General features: G+C 45.2%; 3 protein-coding genes across 6 annotated transcripts in view; 1 reads left to right on the top strand and 2 right to left on the bottom strand.

The window, feature by feature from the left end:
* The first annotated feature begins 318 nt into the window (after positions 1-318).
* On the top strand, positions 319-2,457 carry LOC115392188 (RIB43A-like with coiled-coils protein 2). Its single transcript, XM_030096730.1, has 6 exons — positions 319-456; positions 625-945; positions 1,028-1,146; positions 1,220-1,408; positions 1,508-1,674; positions 1,754-2,457. The coding sequence occupies exons 1-6, from the start codon at positions 396-398 to the stop codon at positions 1,821-1,823; spliced, it is 927 nt and encodes a 308-aa protein (XP_029952590.1). The 5' UTR covers positions 319-395; the 3' UTR covers positions 1,824-2,457.
* Positions 1,884-6,317, bottom strand: LOC115392187 (adenosine deaminase 2-A-like). Of its 3 annotated transcripts, XM_030096728.1 has the most exons (10): positions 6,086-6,317; positions 5,475-5,801; positions 5,065-5,284; positions 4,276-4,489; positions 4,055-4,182; positions 3,864-3,954; positions 3,171-3,279; positions 2,902-3,059; positions 2,625-2,827; positions 1,884-2,537 (listed from the first exon to the last, which is right to left on the bottom strand). In XM_030096728.1, exons 2-10 carry the CDS (start codon positions 5,776-5,778, stop codon positions 2,447-2,449), a joined length of 1,518 nt encoding a protein of 505 aa, XP_029952588.1. In that variant the 5' UTR covers positions 5,779-5,801; positions 6,086-6,317; the 3' UTR covers positions 1,884-2,446. The 3 variants fall into 3 exon arrangements, with proteins under 3 accessions (XP_029952588.1, XP_029952587.1, XP_029952589.1); XM_030096727.1 differs by having other exon boundaries at positions 5,475-6,317; XM_030096729.1 differs by lacking the exon at positions 1,884-2,537 and having other exon boundaries at positions 3,171-3,275; positions 5,475-6,317.
* Positions 6,318-7,650: 1,333 nt separating this feature from the next.
* LOC115391449 (cat eye syndrome critical region protein 2 homolog) overlaps positions 7,651-21,519 on the bottom strand; it is a 37,203-nt gene continuing 23,334 nt past the window's right edge. For both annotated transcript variants that reach the window (XM_030095715.1, XM_030095716.1), the window contains exons 8-19: positions 18,078-18,167; positions 17,664-17,814; positions 16,588-16,717; positions 16,473-16,510; positions 16,292-16,383; positions 16,045-16,171; positions 14,950-15,329; positions 14,653-14,793; positions 13,676-14,468; positions 11,136-13,158; positions 10,851-10,914; positions 7,651-10,690 (exon numbers count right to left, since the gene is read on the bottom strand). In XM_030095715.1, the coding sequence (XP_029951575.1) occupies positions 10,863-10,914; positions 11,136-13,158; positions 13,676-14,468; positions 14,653-14,793; positions 14,950-15,329; positions 16,045-16,171; positions 16,292-16,383; positions 16,473-16,510; positions 16,588-16,717; positions 17,664-17,814; positions 18,078-18,167 (4,017 nt within the window). In that variant the 3' untranslated portion in view covers positions 7,651-10,690; positions 10,851-10,862. The remainder of the gene's footprint in view (positions 10,691-10,850; positions 10,915-11,135; positions 13,159-13,675; positions 14,469-14,652; positions 14,794-14,949; positions 15,330-16,044; positions 16,172-16,291; positions 16,384-16,472; positions 16,511-16,587; positions 16,718-17,663; positions 17,815-18,077; positions 18,168-21,519) is intronic.

The raw sequence follows: 21,519 nt of genomic DNA, 5'->3' as shown, positions 1-21,519 counted from the left end.
AACCGAGAGACTGAAAGACAGCAAAGGATTTTTGACTACAAATTCAGAACGATTGGGGTAAGTTTCCTTAGTCTTTTTTTTTCCTGGATGCAATTAACGTAGAAAAATGATACTATTTCAAGCGATTCATCCCGCTTGTTCATAGGTGATGTCTGACCTGGTAGTGAGGTTACATTAAATGCTATGAATAATATAATTAAGCATAAGTTGATTTTAAAACTTAAGACATATCTGATGCAATAATTTCCTCATAAATTGTAATAAATGATGTAGGAGAAAATGATTACATCAAATTGAGTTACTATCTTGTCAAGCGAATATGTATTGTGCTTAAATATTTATATTTTTAACTGCAACGTGTACTTGCTGGCCAGGTTGACAAGGAAGCCCTCGATATGCAAGTCAAGGAGAAAAAGAAAAAAGAAGATGAAGCAAAAAAGGAGCAAAAGGCGTATGGTGAGTGGCTTGAATGTTTTATCTGACTGGGGACCCTTCAGAACAAAAGTGCCACATTGCCTCCGTGTGTACTATAAATAGTTGCACTCTGCTGTACAGTGTAAAACTTCAAGGAAGATGTGGGTAAGGTACTGAATGCCATGTGTCCGGCCTGGTTTTTCCTTCCAGATGCTGATGTGCTCCACAACACGAGAGCAGCCTGCATCCTCCACAACAGGCTGGAGAAAGAGAAGCGCGCAGCGGAGAAGGCCATCGTCACGTACAGGCAGCAGCAGCAGCAGCCCTGGCACAGGCGGGAGTATGATCTGAACGACTCAGACCGCTGGAAGAAAACCCACCAGGACGACGCCCAGATGATTCTGCCCGGCCTGGTGGGCGAGGACCCCGAGAGTCAGAGCAGACAGCAGAGGCAGAGGCAGCAGCTCCGAGACTGGCTCATCCAGCAGCAGGTTGAGCGAGATGCAGAGAGGCGCCAGCAGGAGCTGGAAGGTACAAGGTCTCGCTTGTCACCGCTCAAGTTCACCCCGACAAACACAAGCTCGCTTGTTCATGTTTTTCTCCTGCATTTCAGAGCAGCGCTACAACCAGAGCGTAGAGAAAATGAACAGCGAGGCACTGCGACGTCAAAACCTGGAGACGGAAAGGAAAAAAGCAGCTGCTGTTGCTACTAAAGACTACAATCTGGCGAAGGTACGTCTAACAGAGGTAAACTTCAAATCACTGTTCAGAGTATCGCGACCATTACATTTCTGGGTCTGCAAAGATTGAAGAAAAGCGGCGCCATGAGTTGGAAAACGACAAGGATGAAAACACACAAGGAAAGCAGATGGGCTCGGATCCAGCTGCATGTGTTGGGGTGCCCGGCATGTGTCCCAGCAGTGACAGGAGAGCCCCCCCTGAGAGCCCCCGGCAGGTCACTCAGTTCCAGAAACACCAAATGGAAGAAAGACGGGTAAAAAAAACAAAAACAAAAAAAAACACTTCCATTATAGATATAGCGATCATCCCCCGTGGATTCCAGCTGCTTGAGACTGTCGTGTGTCGTATACAGAGGGCTGAATCTGAGCGGAAGCAGGAGGAGGACCACCTGGATCGAGTCCGCCTGCTCTCGGCCCGCACGGCTCTGCTCGCTGAGAGGCAGCAGGCTCGACTGGACAAGCAGCTGAGGAGACGCCTGGACAGCACCAACGCTCAGCTGGCCCGAACACACAAACAACAGTCAGTAACGCTTCCGCAACAAGGCACAGTGGGTTTGTTTTCTCAACAGACTGTAACATATCTGTTTCTGAACTTTCAGGAAGCCAGACATCGAAAAAGGATCGATTGATGAGAGCTTCTTCTCCCAGTTCAACACCTGCAGCAGATGATGGGCGACAGATCATAGGAATGAGTGAAATTAAATGAATTACTGTGACACCACACCAGGTTTTGTTTTTTTATATGTCAACATTTTCACATTGGAAGTGGTTACAGTTTTAGAAATAGCATTGGTTTGTTTTCCCTGCCTTTTTACATTACACACAAGCCTGCATGTAGATTATTCAATTTCAAGAATCATCCGTGATCAATAAAAATCTTAAAGTGGCATTCAAGTAGAAACTGTATGAAATCAAACGGCCTGTCTTTGAAAAACATTTAAAAAAACACATTAAAAAAATACTGTAATAGTTTTCTACAAACCAAAATCAAACCAGAAGCACACTTCACACTCTGCCAATACAAATGCTGCATATCATCCTACAGAAAGAGGCAAAACACAGTCATAAAGTGCAAATGTCTCAAAATTCCTCATTTAAAAAAAAAGCCTGTTTTGCCTTGGAAATTTGCAGTCTTCCTGTTAGGCAATGTAAACGATATTTATTACATTAAATGCTGTATTTCCTTTAAAGAGCAACACTGTCAGGCTGAGATCTGAGGCTGTTTTCAAGTCGTTTTGTGTTCCTTGTGAACAATAAAGGCACTGCTCATGTTTGAACGTGCTGACTTCTCTCTAAAGGGCATTTTCAGAGACAAACTTGTTCCACTTCGTATTCCACAGAACAAGAGCCTTCTCCTGTTGCACCGGACTCAAAGAGCTGTACCTGAAAGACAAAAGCAACTGTCAGAGCAGTTCGTTCAAAAAGAAATACATCAACTTTAACGCAGAATTAACCGCAGCTAAAGCTCACCTGATTGAGTTTATGGCCAGCTGTTTGAGGGAACCTAAACGGGATTTAAAGCCTCCAAATCCGACAAACGCTTCATAGAAGTCAAAAGAAAGGCCGAAAGCGCCGAATACAGCGGGGTCGTCGGAGCTGATGACCATTGGGTGATTTTCCGACAGCAGTACAGCTGCTGGATGGTTTCGCAGGTCTTTCACCAACTTCAACACCTGAAACCAAGTTCAGACGGTTGAGTATACGAAGACATGCGGCGGCGGTTTGGCGCTTTGTGGAGACAGCATACCTGGTTGGAGATGGGACACACTTCCACCGCCACCTTGCTCTTCCTGGACAGATCTTTGGCCACCGGATGGCGAAGGAGGGCAAATCCGTGGCCGATGCGGGACGTGTTGAAGAGAAGAGAGTCCAGCAAGTTCTGATCCACGTCTGTCCCCTCAAGATCTGCGGACAGCAGAGACGAAGCAGTGGAAAAGACAAAGCATTTTTAAAAAAGAAGCTGGAATTCTATCATTACCATCATTATCCCTGCAGATGGTGTCATTCACAGCTCACCTGTTTCTCCTGCATGAAAGAAGAAAGGGAGGTTGATGCCTCTCTCCTGAGGCAGCGACAGGGCCTCTCTGAAGTACCACAGCGGTCTGCCCTTATCCTCACGGCCTACCTGTGCAAGCAGAGAGAGAGAGGAGACAAAACACTGTGGACATTTTCTGGACACATGTATGAAAATCTGCATATACGACATACAATGAGACAAATCACAGTTCAACTGGTTTCATGGTTTTTAGTCAGATTTTTTTTTTTTACTCAATAAAAAAAATTAAAATGAAATGTTGGCCTTCAAGCCTTCTTGACATGACTTGGTCATTTTTAAATTAAATCTGCAATTTTTGCAGAGTCTGTCAGCTGCTTTTGATCATGTATCTCTGGATCGTCACTGAACAGTTTTAAGATTATAAAACGTACCGGTAATTTAGCTCAACGGTAGTGACAAAAAGCAAAAAATCTTAAATTACAGATTCATAATTAAGTCTACAAATATACAATTTCATAAGTGTCAATGAAAAGACATGAAGCATTTACACTTTGTTACAGCAATTAACAAAATGTGAATTTGACAGAAATTCAATCAATAGCTCATTGGAGACATTACGTTGACTCTTACTTAGTTTCCAGTGTTTGGTTTCGACGGTTGTTGATATCTTTCGTTATTTTACAGTATTAATAAAAAGCACTGGAGTCTCTCACCATGTCGAAACCAGCCATGATATGTGGGAAGTCTTTCTGTAGCTTCATGGCCTCCTCCACCGCTTCAGTCATCACCGACACATTTACTGCCCTGAAACATCCAGGAACGCATGAGAACAGCGATTATATCTGTATCGTCTTCAGCTCTTCACAATCACTAGTGCAATACATATCTTTTTTTTTTTTTTTACCTTGGAACAGACGAAATGAATCTCACTCCAAAGAAGTCTGGGTATTTGGCAGTGAACTGCTCAGTGACGTCCTGGTAAACCTTCAGGGTGAAGGTTTTGTCATGAGTGCTGCCGTCCAACTCGTACAGCTGAAAAACAATCAATCATAGACAATAAACAACAGTGCATGTGGGACTTTATTTTATTACTGTTTGCCTTGAAATGGCACGGATGTTCTGTACCTCTGGCAGTAGCACCCGCACTTCCAGATACATGACGTTGTCCGCGTAGAACAGGCCGAGGCCTCTGTAGAAATAATCCCTGAACACGGGAACGTACGTGACCAGACCCCAGACTGCCTGGAAGGTCTGCTCGAACCTGTCCCAGACCACATCCTGACTGGGATACACCGCCTCGGGGTCCTCGTCCGTGAACAGCGTCAGGTTGTTCATGATGCTGGAAGCAAGCAAGACAGGAGGGGAAGGAGTCAAACATGCGTCAACGCCATTTAGCATACTTTCGTCCGTTTGTCGACACTTGTCAGCGAAAATTGAAGGCGTGAGCACACACACCCAGAGAAAATCACACTTTGAGATGACAAAATTCATTAAAAGCAACTTTTTTTTTTCAAATCTGTCTGTTCAAAACTTATTTTAACAGGGAAGACATAGAGTTTTATTAAAGAATTTAAAATTAAACTGCAAAAGGGATTTCTCCTTTTCTCCTCTATAATCCACCGACTTAAAGCCACTCAGATCTGGTAATAAAATACAGATACTGTTTGAAAGCCTCAGAAGTCTTGGACATAAAATTGTTAAAACTTAAGGGAAAGCCAAACCAGATTATTATCTGTGCGTTTTCATTTCAAAATAATAAATCAGACATGAACTCAAAGCTTTAGGCGTAAACAGGTGCCAAATATTTGTAGTACAATAGAGTACGGCTAGACACAGCCAGATGAGCCTGGGGGTGTGCTCATATAAAACATTTATCACTTGCGTTTTGTTCTCTGCAGCATTATTTCACGTCACCTGTTGTCGAGCTCGGTGGTGTTCCCCGTCTTGGCTCGGAGGTTTTCCAGCAGGACCCACGGAGAACACTGAGGCCGAGGTTTGGGCCACTGCGATGAGAATATGAATCTGACGGACTGTTTGTCAGTGAAGCACATGTAGCAGTTTGGCCGATACGTCACGTTCTTCACCAGCCACTCCACATCCACGATGGAGAAGTCGTGGAGATGGAGAGCTCCGCCTGCAACAGTGGATGATAGAGTTAGGCTGAAATCAAGAGGAAATCCAGCAGTCATTCCAAACGGTATAATTCTGAAGATAACCAAGACACTCCCAAGAAAGCGGTGATTCTGTGTTCAATGTATTGGTGACTAAATTTGCCTGTTGAATGTATGGCGGTGCAGTGGAGCAGTGAAAAGTGCCCACTGTACCTTTAGGCATCTTCTGCAGCACACTGAAGATGGGGCTGGCCCTGATCAGGTCCCTGGCCTTGAAGAAGTGCATGGCTGGGAGGAAATCCGGCCTCCCCATCTCCTCCTGCTTCATTTTGAAGAGCTGGTCGTCCAGCCTCTTCTCGGCATCTGTCAGCTTTATCTTCCCCCCGGCCTGCATGCCGTCCTCCAGCTGGATGAGGGCCTCTCTCAGCCGGGGGTCCGGGATGGAGAGAGACCCGCTCAGGCAGGACACCAGCAGCAGGAGCACGGCCGCAGGGGGGCGCTGTGGAGACGCCGGCATTGTCCGGAGAAGGAGGGCTGCGACTGGAATAAACATCAACTGTGGTCCGTCTGACACTTTATTTTAAGGAAGCGAAAACTAAAGTATCGGTATCAGTTTACTTAAAATGAGAAAAGTACATTTACAGATCGGTTTTTGTGAACAGCGGTATCACTTCCTCTTAAACTACTTCCACCATGTTTACACGACCTATATGAAGTACAAGGTGGACAACACACAACACACAAATATAAATGTTCGTTATCGTGAAAGGAGAGGGGTTTTTTTTATTTTAAAAAGACAGTAACAAGCATTTTTCTTGACTTACGTTGACAGCTGCCGTCTGTTGAACGTAAAGACTGAATTTTGAGGCACAAAGCTCTGGCGGAGCCCTGACAGCTGACGACGGTTTTCGCAATAACCCGACCGAGATTCCGTTTCAACACGAACTACTGGAAGTATATCTGTGCTTATTGGAAAATAGCACACTTTATTGCAGTTCCGTAAACAAATAAATCGCAGTAAAAACACAGCGCTCGTCAGCGGAACCTGTCAGTGAGGTTTGGGCATGTTTTTGTCAGATGAGCTGCCTCGCAGGCAACTAAGTCCCGCCTTCTTCACTATGATTGGCTGAAAGGGTACAATGGGGACCCGCCTTCTTCAACGATTGGCTAAGGCTTGGTCCCGCCTTCTTCACTCTGACTGGCTGAAACGGTACCTGAGGTCCCGCCTTCTTCGCGTTGATTGGTTAAATCCAAAGGAGAAGAGGAAGAAGAAGAGTGTTGGGACATAAACACAAAATCACATGTGCGATTGAGAACAGTGTCAAACATTAGGTTCGTGGATCAAAACAAGTGTTCTTAAGAGTTTACAATCCGGTCTTGTGCTGAGAAATGACAGCACCATGAGATCAAAAAGAAAGAAAAACAGCTTCAAAACCATTTAATTCTTACCTACTCATGCAACTCACCCATCAGCCTGATTGGCTGCAAGTTGTCATACAGCTTTATTTCTGTCAATGAATGTTAAATCATTTGAGCAACCACTACAGTGTTTTACAGTGTTGACCACATTAACCCAGTCACACACAAGTGGAAGTGGCTGCCATGTTTGGGGTTCAGTGCCACGCTCAAGGAGACTTCTACATTTATAGATGGCAAATCGAACCTCCAACCACCTTCCAGTAGAGACAACCACTCTTACCAACTGAGTCACCCCACAAACTTTATAAAGCCCCCCGCCCCCCCCCCCCCCAAAGTTTTTTTCACTTTAGCCTTCGTTCTACTGTGGAAAAAAGAATTGTTTACAAGAACTGTATGCCATTTGTTCATATTTACATTTAACACATGTCCCAACTTTTGTGGAATTGAGGTCGTAGTTCCACAACAGCTTGCTGTGCGAGCCTCGAGTATCTTAATTACATGCCTCATCTGCATTTTCCCTCCCAATTTTGCCCTCATTAGCCCTGGACAAAAGAATATATTACTAGTTCATTTACAAGGAGCATCCCCAAAAAGAAGACTGGAAAGAGCCACGCTGCGTCATGTTGGACCGGCGTCACTTCACATCACTGACTCCTGCAAACAGGAGGGGTCAGATGCAGCAGCATTCAGTCCGCAGAGGGGGCCTGTCAAAAGGATCAGCACTAATTGAAGCTGACAACGTGAAGCGCTCCAACAGATTAATGTATTGTCTTGCATTAGGCCTTGCCTTGCTTGTTTACATTTCATTACTTTCAGTCTTTCTGTTTATTTACCAGATTGTAGAGATACAGCATTTAGAAGAAAGTGGAATAATTTTTTTTCCCTCCCATTCAAAACTACTTTACCGATGTGCTATCAAAGCCATTAGGTTCATATTTTCACACAGAAGTGACTCAGAATCATTTGAAAACTTTGTTTCAGAAAAAGTCATTTATTTCTAAGAAATGTACAGTATAGAAAATACTCAGTTCCATTTCCAAAATAATCTATATCAGTCAGATAAGAACTTGTAAACGTCACTTAAAAATGAAAGTAGCAGGGTCTTCTCTTTTCAGTGGCATCACTATACTGAAGTAAAAGTCAACTGCTTAAACACACCAAAAACATCCAGGAGGAATAAAAGAAACACCAAATTTATATTAAAACAAGTCCAAAAATGTACAAAAATTCTTGAAAGAACAAATAAATATGATTCACATTTAATCACGCCTAAATGTTTGTCACTAGTGCAGAGAGATGACAGCAGACGAAAAGTGAGAGTTGAACCCACTTCAAATCATCTCGTGTCCATTCTGCACACCACAAACACACACACACGCACGCGCACACACGTATGTACAACAAGGGACAATATCACAACCTTACACTTTCAAAACAGCCCTGTCCTTCATACATAACACGGCACAAATGAACACACCAATGAATTTAGTGGTTCTAATAGGCTCACTAAATATTGAGACAGTTCCCTATTTCAACAAAACAACAAGACAAGCCATGTGTGACAAATTTACAAAATAGTCTCACAGCTCCAACTTTATATCGACTCCACTTTCACTTCTCAAATTCTTCCTAACAATGCCCTTAGTATCTGTCACGAGGACTTTATGATGCTGCCAAACTCTGCTGCCTTTTACAGATTGTAAACTGTATTCCTGCAGACTGCAGGAACTCACGCAATCTGCACAATTCATGGGGTCAACTTAGGAGTCCCGCTACAAAAGTATGAAGTATATATTGTCCATCAATGCTTCTAACATTAAAACATCGAAACCAACCCCTAAATATTCGCTTCTCCTCTAAGCGGTCAGTCAGTTTCGTGCCTTGTGCACTGAAAACTGACAGTCGTAGAGAGTATTGTTGAGGCCACGCTCAGTTCTGTCATTCAGAAACTCAAAGGTGGTGCTAAAGTGTTCAGCTGGTCATAAAATGTTTACCCACAGGAGTCTGGCAGAGCAAGGGAGCCGAGTGGAGGGGCTTTGTGGAAGCCACAGAATGGCTTGCTGAGGTAGATTCTGTTTATCTTTTTTTTGTTTTTGCTAAACTGCACTAGAGGGGCTCACACACAACACAAAGCCTCCAGAAATTACACCAGCAGTGTGAAAACAGTGTTATCAGAAGGTAAAAGGGAGGGAAAAATACAATTTTGATGGCAAAAATGTTGTCATCAAAATAAGAGGAATGTAGGAAACACGTGAGAACCAACTGGCTTTACACTGATGCCATCAAAGTCAGGCCGGCAGTGTGCTAATCCAATTAAAAGATCCTTAACAGCTTCTTCATGGGAGTTGATTTGCCACAGCTGCAGTCGTATTTCCCCCCAATGCCATTACTCCTTCAAATAAGTCAGAACAATACCCGTATATATAGAAACTGTAAACCCTGAGGAAACACTTGGCATTGACAGGGGAGAAAGGAAGCACTCAAAGAAGCAACCACGCACATGTGGCAGGGCCACCAATTATTACAAGCAACAAACAAGCAGGCGGAATGTAATTTCACTCTGGGAAAAATACAAACGGGAAGGTTTGCGCTCAAGAGACACCATTAACTCGACCTGCACCATCAATTCTGTAACGGCTCCGCCATAAATTCTGTCTTTACCACCGTAAGAACAGTATTGATTGACATCATCTGAGAGTTTTGGATTAAACTGCACTCCAGTTTTTGGTGCTATGGTAGGCAGTGCTGCCGAGGTTGGAGCGCGTCATCATGAGAGGTGTTTGTCATAGAATGACATACAGCTCCGCCCCTCCGCAAACCACAACAATAAATTCATGCCAAAAAACTGAACAGGATCGGCAGCGGAAAGGCAGAATCCAGGGCTCACCTGCTGAGTGTGTGTTTACTTTAAGCATGTGTGCAGATACCGCCATGTTGCTGTGTGAGTAATTTAGATTATCCTCATCTGAGGCGTCTCTGGTGAAGGGCTGCAATTAATATATTTATATATATGTATTTACTTTACTTATACATGTGTTAGGAGCCATTGACTAAAATATGACTATCCAAGGCCACTCAGTTTCTGGATGTCAGGACTAGCAAAGTTCATAGTGCATAATCGGGTACAGTCTGATACATGGAGCACCATCCTTACCAGTCTCTCTCTCTGTTAGTCGAGACATTCTTATCGATGAAGGCAGCTTTGAATGATGCATATACTGTGTGTAACTCCAGATGTAGAGAATTATTGTCAGAGTTGTGGGTGCAAATGGACATTATAGCTCGGCTGGGCGGTTCATTCTTTAAATGGATGGTCGACGTTGTTTGTCCTGTCACATGCAACTACTGTGCTGCACTTATCTACACATTCATTCTTACATTCACAAAGGAAACCAAGGCAATTGCAAGGGGTCTCTGAGTTTGCTGGGTTAGCACGACAGCCTCACAGTACCTCCTTTTCTACACCTGAGTTTAGAGATATGGTCGGAATAGAAAACATTAGTAGAAACAACAGTTCCAAATCTTTTGTCACAGTCTCGTCAGTAGCTCCCATCCAGCCTCGTAGTCAGCGGGCGAGACATATGGGCTATGACCAGTGTTCATTAATCCACAGAGAAGAGTTGGGTCCAGTGTTCTTGAAGGCAGTGTCCCCTACGCTCGTGCAGGCTGGCCTAGTGGTTAAGAAGGTTGTCCTCCTGCTCACGGATCAAAGCTCAAACGTTCGAGTTGGGGAGCAGCAGCTGGACTGAGATGTCAGAGCAAGACGTTCAACCTCTGCCAGCTTCACAGAGCTTTTCTGTGATTGGCCACTTTGAGCTCTGTGGTGGCGGCGGGACGCTGGCAGAGAACTGTTCTCCAGGGCTCAATAACATTTCACATTATACCAATACGAGTAATGCCAGCAGTTTGGATGGACTCCAGTGTAAGAATAGTGTGACTCTGTGTAGCCCCGCATTCACAAATGCACCTGGCTCATTACTTTCTCCAGGCGTTTCTTGATGGTAAAGTTCCTGCAGAAAAAAAACAAGACCAAAAGAAAACAATCAGCTGTTAATCACACTAATACGTCTTTCTGGTGGTGGATCCTTGTTTTGAAGACCATAAACCTGAAATAGAAGCAAACACCATACATCAGGATACTGTGAAATTGTAATTGATGGTTATACTTACTTTTATAGAAGGTTACAATCCTTTCTTACTGCCAGGACCACCTGGAGTGGCCATCATCTGCTGCCTGCAAATGTAAAATAGGTCATTTTAACTCTGCTATTTCTCCTTTTGTTGCATTCAGTTTATCTTTTCGTATGTGAAAATCTGATTTTGACAATTGTGGCAGTTAAAAAACAAAAAAACTGAAGTCATAATTTAAATTTTGACATTCAATCTAACAGAGCAATGAAAACACACACTGACATGACCAATGAAATATGCTTAAAATTAGCAAAAGCTTTTTACCCTGGATGTAATAAGCGCTCTGATCCAAGGCCTCCTTGCTGGATCATCATGCCCTGGAAGTGCCACCCGGGTCTTGGGTGTCTGTACATGGCCATGCGCGTTTGCCCCGGGGAGTAGGGCAGCTGCTGGGGTCGCTGCAGAGCCTCCATCAGGTGTGGGTGAGGTCTTTGGGCTACGTAGCGCCCTGGGTCTGGGTATCCCTGGCCCGGGTACGGCTGGGAACTCCCAACCCCCCGATTCTGAGACATCATGGGTGGTGGAGGGACACCACCTTGCTGCATGCCTGGGTGCAAAGCTCGAGGGTCGTACATCAGGCCAGAATGCATATGTGCAGCAGAGGGATGTCGCTGTTGAAGTGGCTGGTTGCTGCGATGGCGGGCAGCAGCGTTATGGCTGTCCAGGTCCAGGATTTCTTTGGGGCTGTCAGGTCGCTCTGAGCTGTCATTTTGAGTCTGCCTTGCCTGACTGCTCCCCTGCTCCCTGCTGTCAGACTTCCCGTCCTCTGTGCCTCCAGAATGAGCTCCGGCTTCCTGCATGGGGCCAGGGGAAACCAAACTGGCGCTACTGGAGCCTTCCGAGCCCAGCGGTGACATACTGCTTTCCTTTGATTGACCGTTGGCCCTGGCACCCGCTGCTGCTGGGTAGGCACTGGGTGGCATTGGCTGAGGCTGGTAATGAGGCCGGTGCCAGTTCTCTGGAGGGTAAGCCCCTTGACCATTGGCTTGGTTGTGAGCCTGAGCTTGGTGGTGAGGCTGAGGATAGTAGGTCTGCTGCTGGTACTGATGGGGTGGGTACATATTGCCGTGGGCCTGAGGGTGCTGTTGACCCGTCATGTGGTAAGAGTACGCAGCCCCTCCCTGCTGGTGGTAGGTGGGCTGGTGAGCAGGATTGTGGAGGACACTGATGGCCTGGTTGTTGTACGAGTGTTGAGCCGATGGAGGCACGGGCCTGCCCATGCTTGCCTGATTGTAGTGTGGATGTGGAGGGTTTCCCATTCCATGAGGACCCATCGCTCCATTGATGTGGCCTTGGGAATGAGGGGGCATGGCGGGATTTTGACCATGTTGTAATGCTCTCTGGGGCTGCACACCCATGTTACTGCCCATCAGTTGGGTTTGATGATGATTAGGGCTAAAAGACGGATGTTTATAAGCATTACTTGGTGGCCCAGATGTCATCATGGTTTGCTGTGGAGAAATGGCAGATCCCTTTGTGTCTGGCCTACTTGGGGGCTCACTTGGCCGCTGATCTCCATGGTCTGCTGGGCTAGGCTGGGAGGGTAATAGCGGGGTCGGGTGGCTAGGTGGCAAAGAAGTGAGAGGGGCTGGCTGAGGGCGTCCGGGCTGGGTGCCTTGGATTGCACTTGGTGGCATCCCATGACTGGGGCTGTTCTGGGTGGGGCATTGGGGCAAAGTGTTTTGGGGGGCATGATGAGACGGTAGCAGCTGTTTGTTTTGGGTCAGTGGCTGTGGAAAGCTTTGAGGGAGGCTTTGAGGAGGTGCAATAACGGCCTGAGAGTGTTCCTGTTTTGGGATGTTTTGCTGGGGTTCATCTTGCTGTTGCGCATTCTGCATGTCGTTTAGGCTGATTTCTGACTTGCGCTGACTTGAACTCTGAGATGCTCCATGTGGTGTCAAGTTTTGAGAATCAACTGCAGGACTCTGCGTGTTTTGCTGTGGACTGGTTGGTGTATGGTGAACTGGGTTTGGTGGAGACGCAACAGCTGAGCTGCTGTCACCCGTGCTGACGTTTGGTGAAACGGTGTTGGTGCTGCTGCACCGAGTCAGACATGGATCCCTCTCCTGTTTGTGGCTCCCGGCTTGTGCTAGCCAAGGTTCGGAGGGAGTTTCCTGTGGAAGGCTTACAGAGTCTGGGGGGGACCGCAGTTTATCTTCTCGCCCATTGAAATGTCCTGTGGGGCTCTGGATAGGTGGGTGCTCACGGTTAACTGGAAAAATGCTTTTTTGTGCAGAAGATTCTTCAGAAATGTTACTGGCAGCCATCTTGTTCTCTGAAGTTGCACCTGTTAAGATATAGAGTAATAAAAGAAAGGTTAGCATGAAATAATGCTGTAAATGTAACAAGCCTTAGATGGTGAATAATAGATGAACAGAGCTGTGAAAGTAAATGAATTAAAGGAAAAATATTTATTTTATTCATAGTATTTATCCGAGGAGATCGAGATAAAGAAAAAATTTGAAATGCGGCAACAGAGCCTGTTCTATCTCTTCATGATGGAAAACACATTTAAGAAAAATGACCTGATGGCATGACATCTCATTTATGCCTCAAAGACATCAGTGAATTCAAGTGATGAATATTCAGTTTGCCTCTTACTGTGGCAAATGATTAAAGTCAAATTGTAAAAAGCGCGAGCCAACAGAATAGCAAGGGGGGGGGGGGGGCGCTGTGCTCAAAAACAAATCAAAATACTACAATCTACAAATGTAATTTATGGAGAGAAAGGTTGCATTGTATTTAAGTTCCATCATGCAGAATAAAGAGGCCTGTGACACACTGCAAGAGAAGGTCAGGTCTACCTTTGGGGTGCAAGTCTGTCTGTTGGGAAGGCTGGCTGTCTGGCCCTTTGTCTCTAGCAGGACGGAGCAGCTGAACCTCAGGGGCAGAGGGGGGCTGTTGTGAGGGGTGAGCTGGGATGCTGCCAATTCCTGATGGGGGTCCGGGCTGCTGAAAGTTGCCGATGTGCTGATGAGGGGCACCAGCAGGGGGTCCAGAGGAGGCTGACAGCTGCTGCAGGGCCAGCATCTCTGGGCTTTCTAGCATGGAAGCCAAGCGTGTCCTGCCAGAGGAGTCGGGATGAGGCACTGGGGGACGGGAGGACATGGGTGTCTGGGAGCTGGCTGCTGCAGACATTTGATATTGAGCATTGGGAGGGTGGTGGGGGTATCCAGCAGCTTCCGGCCATGGTTTATGGCCTGCCGGAGGAGGTATTCCACCATAGTTAAAGCTGCGTTGGTTGACCATGTTAGGATCCTGCATGTGCATGCCGTTGGGCCTTTCCATGCCTTGGTGATTCATGCTAGTCCACATGTTCATACCAGGAGGCCTTAAGGCTGGGTGGTTGTGCTGAGGTGGTCCTTCTGGCCCTGAGAATCGATTCCCCATGGGATTCATGGTGTGGCCCTCTGGACGGTGGTGGGTTGGGTACATGCTGGCTTCGTGAGGAGGCCCAGGCTGGAGACCCATTGGACGTGGGCCCAAGGACGGGCCATGAGTTGGGCCCATGTAAGGGTGCTGTTGAGGATGTTGCTGATTAGGATCTGGGCCTAATGGGTATCTGGGGCCCATGTGATGCCCTTCAATCATGCGATGCTGTGGGGAAAAAATGTTTTGAATCAATATAAATGTATGGTAGTTTTACTTAAGTCAAAATGTCAAGAATATGTCAAGAATTAGAAGTCAAAAAGAGCTCTAATTTAAAATACCAGGCACATGGGTAATGATCAAGTTTAAACACAGATTTAGAAAACAGAAACTAGCGGTGAGTGTGACATACCTGCATATTGAAATTGCTAGGCATGTGGTTGAAGTTGGGGTCTCCATGTCTGGGAATGCGAACCTGGTAGGCAAAGCGGGGATCCATGGGCATTCTTTGGCCGTACATATGTGGCCCATGAGGACCAGGAGGACGACAAAGCTGGCGGGACAAGAAGAGAGCAAAGACTTGCAGTAAAATTAAGGAAAAACATCTGGCACAAAAAAAAGATTCAGAGTTGATTGATGATGAATATGACAAATGGATTACATAATGTTTTGGAAATACGGAGACACTTTAAAGAGAAAAGGTGAGTACCTGTTGTCTTGGGTGGTACATGCCTCTGAGGTCCCCGTCGTGGATGGGTTGCTGTCTTGTCGGCAGGCCGTGGGGGTAAGGGGGGCCGTTAGCCCAGTGGGGCGGGGGAGGTGGCCGTGTCAGCTTGCTGTCCTCTTCCTCTGAGAGTACTGTGCCCTTGCCCCCCTGAGAGTTTCTCTTGCGCTGAACTTGCTCAGTCGCCCTCATCAGACTTTCAGGTCCCAAATGTTTATTGCCACGATTGCGCTTTTTGTCCTTGCGCTCCTTGTCTTCTTTGCTGACGTGGAACTCCTCGTCTGTATCGCCATCCTCAGATGGAAAATGTTTCAAAAGGGCTCGGCTAAAGCATCGTTCCAGAGACTCTGCCATGATAGTGTACTCTGGGGACAGACAGAAATCAACATCAGCTCTGCACAAAAACGTTAATTTGATAAGACATTAATTTTTTTTTTTTTTTTTTTTTTTTTTTAAATCACACACTTGTAGCACAAAAAAAACCTGCTGTAAGCCAGTCACTTCCTCCCCTGTACACAACACCCTCACACATCAGGCAGTAAGCATGCCACATACCCAGATAATACAAAACTGATTCTCTGTTCTCAGCCCAGAGTTAGCTAACTGACCAGGTCAGAGGGCGTAAAATGACCCCTGCTCCTCCAACCTCTCGGCTCTCCTCCTTCTGCTCCACCCCAGGCCTCCTTACCACTCTCCTCCCCCCCTGTCCCCGGGGAGAGCATTCAGTTGGATGGATGGCTCCAGACAGGGGGCTTAGGGGCTGGAATGTTTCTCTGGCACTGCAGGCCTAGGATCCCCCTGAGCACTGGAGCACAACTCAATCACTCCCCATTAATCACTGTCAAGGCTGCCCTGGCCCCGGCCCCAACACAGCACCAAGTCCGGCCCCCCTTTCTTTAGCGGTCTCTCCCACTCCCACCCCCTGCTTCTCACCCTATCAATGCATATGCACACCTCTCTCTCTCACAACATACACACAGTACAATCCCAGAATGTTTTGATACAGCAAGACCCAAACACTGAGACCCAAAACATATTGAAAGGTTTTTTGTGATCTGTAATGCCGAAGTGTTAATTTACCACTGTCTTCTCCATTATATTCCATGCAGTTTTCAAACATGAGCTTCACGTCACTGACAAATTCCTCCTTGGTGATATAATCCCCGTCATTGAGCTTCTTCTCGATGGTGGACAGATCCATGGGAGTCTGAAGAGAACGGGGAACCAGTCAGTGAAGCATGTATGAATGAATCAGCTGGCATGTGAACCACCAACTCCCACACAAGTACAAATTCAATATTACATCAACGGTGACAGCATTTTGTACCTGGATGATCTCGTGGTAATTGGGGGCATACGAGTCGTCAACAGGCTCCAAGAAAGGCCAAGCATCTTTATGGGACTTGAGGGCCTCGAGCACTGGAAATCAGGCATTACCACATCAGGTCATTCATCAAAGCAGACTGCAATAAAGTAACAGGTGTCTGTTCAGCACTGTGTGAGCATACCTTTATATAGAGCAGTGTAGTCGTCATCAATTTCATAACTGAAATGTCAAACATAGATCATGTTAATATGCCAATTGAAAAGCTCATTTCATGAGGAATGTTAACAGCAACTTACAATTCTTTGTTCTTTCGTGTTCGGTGTACAGGAGAAGAAGGCTCTAGATTCATGAGTTCGGGTGGAAGGTCTTTTCCTTGTGACAACAACCAGGCTTTCTCCTCTCTCATCTTCCGCCTCTTTGCTCGTTCTTTAAAAAGAAAAAAAAAAAAGAATAAAGAATGAGCACAGGAGCAATTAGAAGCACAAACAATAAAAACAGTCCCAGGAGTCTATATTCAAACAATGTTTTCATAGGGATTAGAGTTACAGTTTAAATTGCACTTGCAGCCCACTGGGTCAATGAAAACTAGGATTTAGCTGCCAGGGCCCACAGCAGCCCAGTTAGGCAGAAAGAGAAGGATTCACGGGCCATCTTTTCTTAGGCCCGGCGGATCAAAAGAGCAGAAAAGAGCCCAGCGAGTGCATATGTATCACTGCTTTATCTTTCAACATGAAAGGCAGGGAGGCCTGCCAGCTCTCCTGCTGTGTGGATTAAAGACGTTGGAGGGAGGATTCCACATATGCAATCCACACAGAGCGTAGGCCAGGTCCTGCTGTTCATCTATAATACATTAATGAGGCTCCTCCACTGAAGCACAATCAGCAGTTCATTAACCCTTGACAGATGACATCAGAGGGAGGGAGGAAAAAGAGAAGTGATCCTGTGATTAAAGGCCCTGAACATTCCCTCTCGCAGTCTCTGTGTACCACACATAAATCACACGGCTTGGAGTGCTGCTACGCTACTGCAGATTTCTCAGCCGTCAAGATCCTCAGCGAGGCAATGAAGAGGTGGAAGCCTGCGTCTGGGGTGTCCTTCACAATCCGTTTTGCCCTTGATCGAGCCTCCTACCTGCTGCTGACAGTTCACTGATGAAAGAGTGTGAAATTACTGCTGCTTCTGGATATTTGACTTTTGACACCAGGCTTCATTTATATTTTGTAACGTCTCTCAACATAATACCAGCTTCACAGGAATGTCAGCCCCTGTAAGGCCAACCTCGGGCATATTTTACACATTTCAAAAATAAGTGCTTGTTTTTCACTCAGCTTCTCGATCACACTTCAGCTGTTCAAGTATTTCTCCATCGTACCTTCCACAGCTTTGATTTTCTCCATCTTCTCTCTCTGCCGCTCTTCCTGCAGCAGCCTTTCTTCTTCTCGTCGCTGCTCGGCCAACAGAACCTGCCTGTCGAGCTCTTCATCTTTCCTCTTCTCCTCCTCTGTTAAAGCCTTGAGATGTTCCTGAGTGCACACACACATATCCATTAGTCCTTCCTGTAGGTAGACAAGCCATAAATATGTGCAAGTTTCAAAGCTTAAGAAGTCACAAATGAATGACTTGTGAGCATAAAACAACGACAGAAACAACCGGATCGACTGATGATTGAATTGTTCAAGTGAACACTGAACTCTATAAGACCTGTGGTGATGCTGATTCATTTACTTTTATTTTTTTTTCTCACATAATCTATACTGTATGAAAGCAGACGAAGACATGAACCCACCTCATCATCATGTCTAACGTGATGCTCAGAGAATCGTTGGGACATGCGCACTGGAGCTGGATCCAGTAACTTCTGTTTCTGCTCACGCTCCTATAGAAACGAATCAAGATGAAAATGGAGAGATTGAGTGTTTGTTATACCAACACATACAAAGACAATCCAGAATCCGATTCCAGAGGCCGGTGATTGTTGTGGCAATTAAAGATTTGATCAGAATTGGTCTTAAAATAAAATTATTATTGGCAACTTCTTGAAAATATCTTTATATGAATCAATGTTGATTTAAAAGTCCAATGTTTTGTTTTTAATTTTAGCCTTCCGGGCAGATCCACAATCCTCACACAGAGCCAAACACCCTGACAGGCCCCGAGGTGTTGTGAAAAGGGCGAGAGTATTGAGAGGTCACTGATTCTGCTCTCCCCTCCCCCAAGTCATCCTGCCGACAGGCTCCCAGCACTGCTTGGTCAGTTAGACAAGAAAAGAAATCCGATCAATGAAAGCACACCGTCCACAGACTCTGTTACATAATGCAATAGCCTGCTCAGCCAGTTTCCCTCAATAGAGAAGGAATATTTTGATCATCATCCCAATATAATCAACTGCATGCATGAAACGCCATCATTAAGGCCGTTCGGCTGACGTAAAGGGTCGAGGTGCTGCTGACTGTGAACGAGGAAAACACCGGCCAGCCCAAAGCTCTAAGCAGATCCTCTGAAAGCCTGTCTATATCCAGCCTGTGAAGCTCATGTCAGAGTTCATCTGGGAAGCAGGACTGAAGACTAACAGCACGGAGAGGTCGGTCGGCACAGTCGGTCAATATGGACAAACAAAAAAAATTAAAAAAAAAGAAAGAGGCCAAATTACAACATCGCTTCAACACCTTCCTTAGCTAATGTTACGATCTCAGGGAAGACAGAGAGTTGTAGAGAGAAGACAAGAGCAAAGGAAGATAGATTCACATGATCTAATGTTCGGCAGTGCCCTCCTCAAGTCTTGTGTTCCTCCTTCATCTCTGCCTCGTCAGAGTGGGAAACACTGACACGTCCCCAGGCTCCACGGCTCCTCCATACATTACCACCAGCACATCCCCACCCCACCGTCCAACACACACCCACACCCACACACACACACAAGATGGAGTGCCTCTGGTGTCACCACTTAGAGAGGTCGACGAAATCCTGCAGCACAGCAGAGCTGTCACTCAAGAGGCTCCATCCTGCCTCAAGGTGAGCTCCTGCCGACTGTCAGCGCCCCACGAGATGGCTGGCGACAGCAGCGCAACACGCACGTGCACACTGATCAGCTCGCTTGAGCAAACACAGAATATCTACAAACACTGAACAAAAAAGCTTGAGAAAAAAAGTCTGAAATGAGCTGTAGGTGCAACACAATGGCAAACAGCTTTGTCACAGAGGAGGTCAAAGGTCAGAAAACTGACCAAGAATGTATTATTACATTGCTACTTATTTATTACATGATTGGTTCTCTAATGAGATGAGATGCTTTTTTTTTTTTTGAGAACTGGTTTTACAATTTTGGTCACAACAGAAAATTTAAATATTTGGGTCTCTGATTCCCTTCATAGCAGGTTGTCACACGAAGAAGTGGATTAAAATAGGTTCAGTCCTTCCTGCAAAAAACAGAAGCATCTTTTATTGTGAAATTCAGACGTTTTTCCTCCCAGGAAGCAGTTCTCCGATTCTATTTTCTTGCCAATACTAAGAATCTCATTTGCCACGCTGGTAAAACTTGTCTCTGTTTCCTTAATAGAGTCGAGGTGTTTTGATTCTGGAACTAAAAATGAAATCTGCACAAAACCTTTAAGTCTGTTTCCTCAAATAATAGGATTTTCAGATAATGAATTTGTCCCACTGGGAAGTCCTGCTGTGTGCCATCAGTGGCATTAAACTGCATATAAAGAGCACATTAGTGTTAATTTGATTCTTTGAACAAGTGTGAACCAATTGGAGCTTTTCTCACGTTGCGACCATGATTAACCTAGATGAAACCCTTCTGAAAAATATTTGTCTTTTGTGCACAAGCTTTAAGAAATAAAAGCAGATTAATTTCTTACATGCAAATGGTGCACTGAGGAAGCTACACTTTAAATGCCAGATGAAACAGTGCGTGGATATGAGTAGTACATGAGTGCTGAGTGTTTAACAGATGAAGGACGACACTACGTTCATCTACGGGCCATTTGCAATTGGAAAGTGACCCCTCTGCCGACATCCGACTGCCAACAGGATTTTTGACTTCACTGCTGATGATGATGATGGAAACCAGGCTTAGTGGGTTTCCATAGCAACAGCAAGAGCTGGTTATATATGACAGGAGCTGAAAGCCTCCATCTTTGTCCAAACAGGTAGAATGAAAAACCAACACTGGCTTTGTATAGCTGAAGCAATCAATGACTAACTAGAGGGGAAAAGGAGGCATTTTGGCTTTGACGTGCTTCAACAAGGCGTAAAATATGTGTGTGTAATCTCCCCTTGAGCTACGCAGCGCCAGGTTCTGAGGTTTATATACGATAGACACATGAACATGGCCCACTGCACAGCATACATCAAACAAAACTACACAATTTAGGACTTTATTCTTCAAAACTAGGGTAAAAACACATACTTGCTGGCTCTGTATACATTTCCAATACAATGTAAACTGTTATATCACCTTTGTTTTGGATCTTTGGCAAGGTTTAAATATCAAATTAGGTTTTTTTGTGAAGTTTTGGTGTGCTGTGCTGTTGTGCAACAAAGGTGTCATGTGATCTTCCCTTCCCTGTTTATATAAAAACAGAGTGCTTGCAAGATTAGAAAAATGTGTTAATGTGGTTGCTGTCAAGGTCCATGTCATTTTCAAAATTACTGCTGGTTGAGGGAAAACTTTCTTATTACATGGTACAACAGTTTGTGTGAAGCAAAGCCAGGCTATAGGCTCTTCAATGCAATTGCATTAGGAGTACAATGAGCATAGTGTCCGTTTCAGAGCTTAATAATATGAGCAGAAACTGGAAAACTGCATCTAATTTCCAGAATGGAGACTGACTGAAAAATGATGAAGCTTTATAAGACAGCTATGATGTCAACAGTGAGCACAAAGGCAAAGAGACACTTAATTTAGAGTAGAAGAGCTTCCTGGTATTAGTCATATTTCCTTTAAACGAGTCGCTCATTCTATTCAAACAATAACTGTCTAATTCAAATGACACAGGTGTACGTCAGTATCCACCTTTACAAAAACATTTCACTGCAGAAAAAGTCATGATGGCCTCTCTCTACCCACATTCACACGATGTTTTTCACAGAACCAAGAAATGATGCCATAAAGCAACGCGAAAAACAGCAACGAGTCTCTCATTCTCATAGGCAAAACAACTAACAGAAGAACTGTTCAGAGAGAGGTAACCCCATATAAAAACAAACAACTCTTCCACTATCCA

Source organism: Salarias fasciatus, chromosome 7 (assembly GCF_902148845.1).
Source record: "Salarias fasciatus chromosome 7, fSalaFa1.1, whole genome shotgun sequence".
In the NCBI taxonomy this organism is placed as follows: domain Eukaryota; kingdom Metazoa; phylum Chordata; class Actinopteri; order Blenniiformes; family Blenniidae; genus Salarias; species Salarias fasciatus.
The sequence above is the reverse complement of the archived record's forward strand: the minus strand, read 5'-3'. Positions and strand labels throughout refer to the sequence as shown.

Coding starts and splice junctions, on each gene's coding strand:
- LOC115392188 (XM_030096730.1), top strand. CDS start 396: ATGCAAGTCAAGGAGAAAAAGAAAAAAGAAGATGAAGCAAAAAAGGAG. Junction 1,147..1,219: donor AAGACTACAATCTGGCGAAG/GTACGTCTAACA, acceptor GGGTCTGCAAAG/ATTGAAGAAAAGCGGCGCCA. Junction 1,409..1,507: donor ACCAAATGGAAGAAAGACGG/GTAAAAAAAACA, acceptor TGTCGTATACAG/AGGGCTGAATCTGAGCGGAA.
- LOC115392187 (XM_030096727.1), bottom strand. CDS start 5,814: ATGTTTATTCCAGTCGCAGCCCTCCTTCTCCGGACAATGCCGGCGTCT. Junction 3,280..3,863: donor TCATGGCTGGTTTCGACATG/GTGAGAGACTCC, acceptor CTGCTTGCACAG/GTAGGCCGTGAGGATAAGGG. Junction 3,060..3,170: donor CTTTCATGCAGGAGAAACAG/GTGAGCTGTGAA, acceptor TGCTGTCCGCAG/ATCTTGAGGGGACAGACGTG.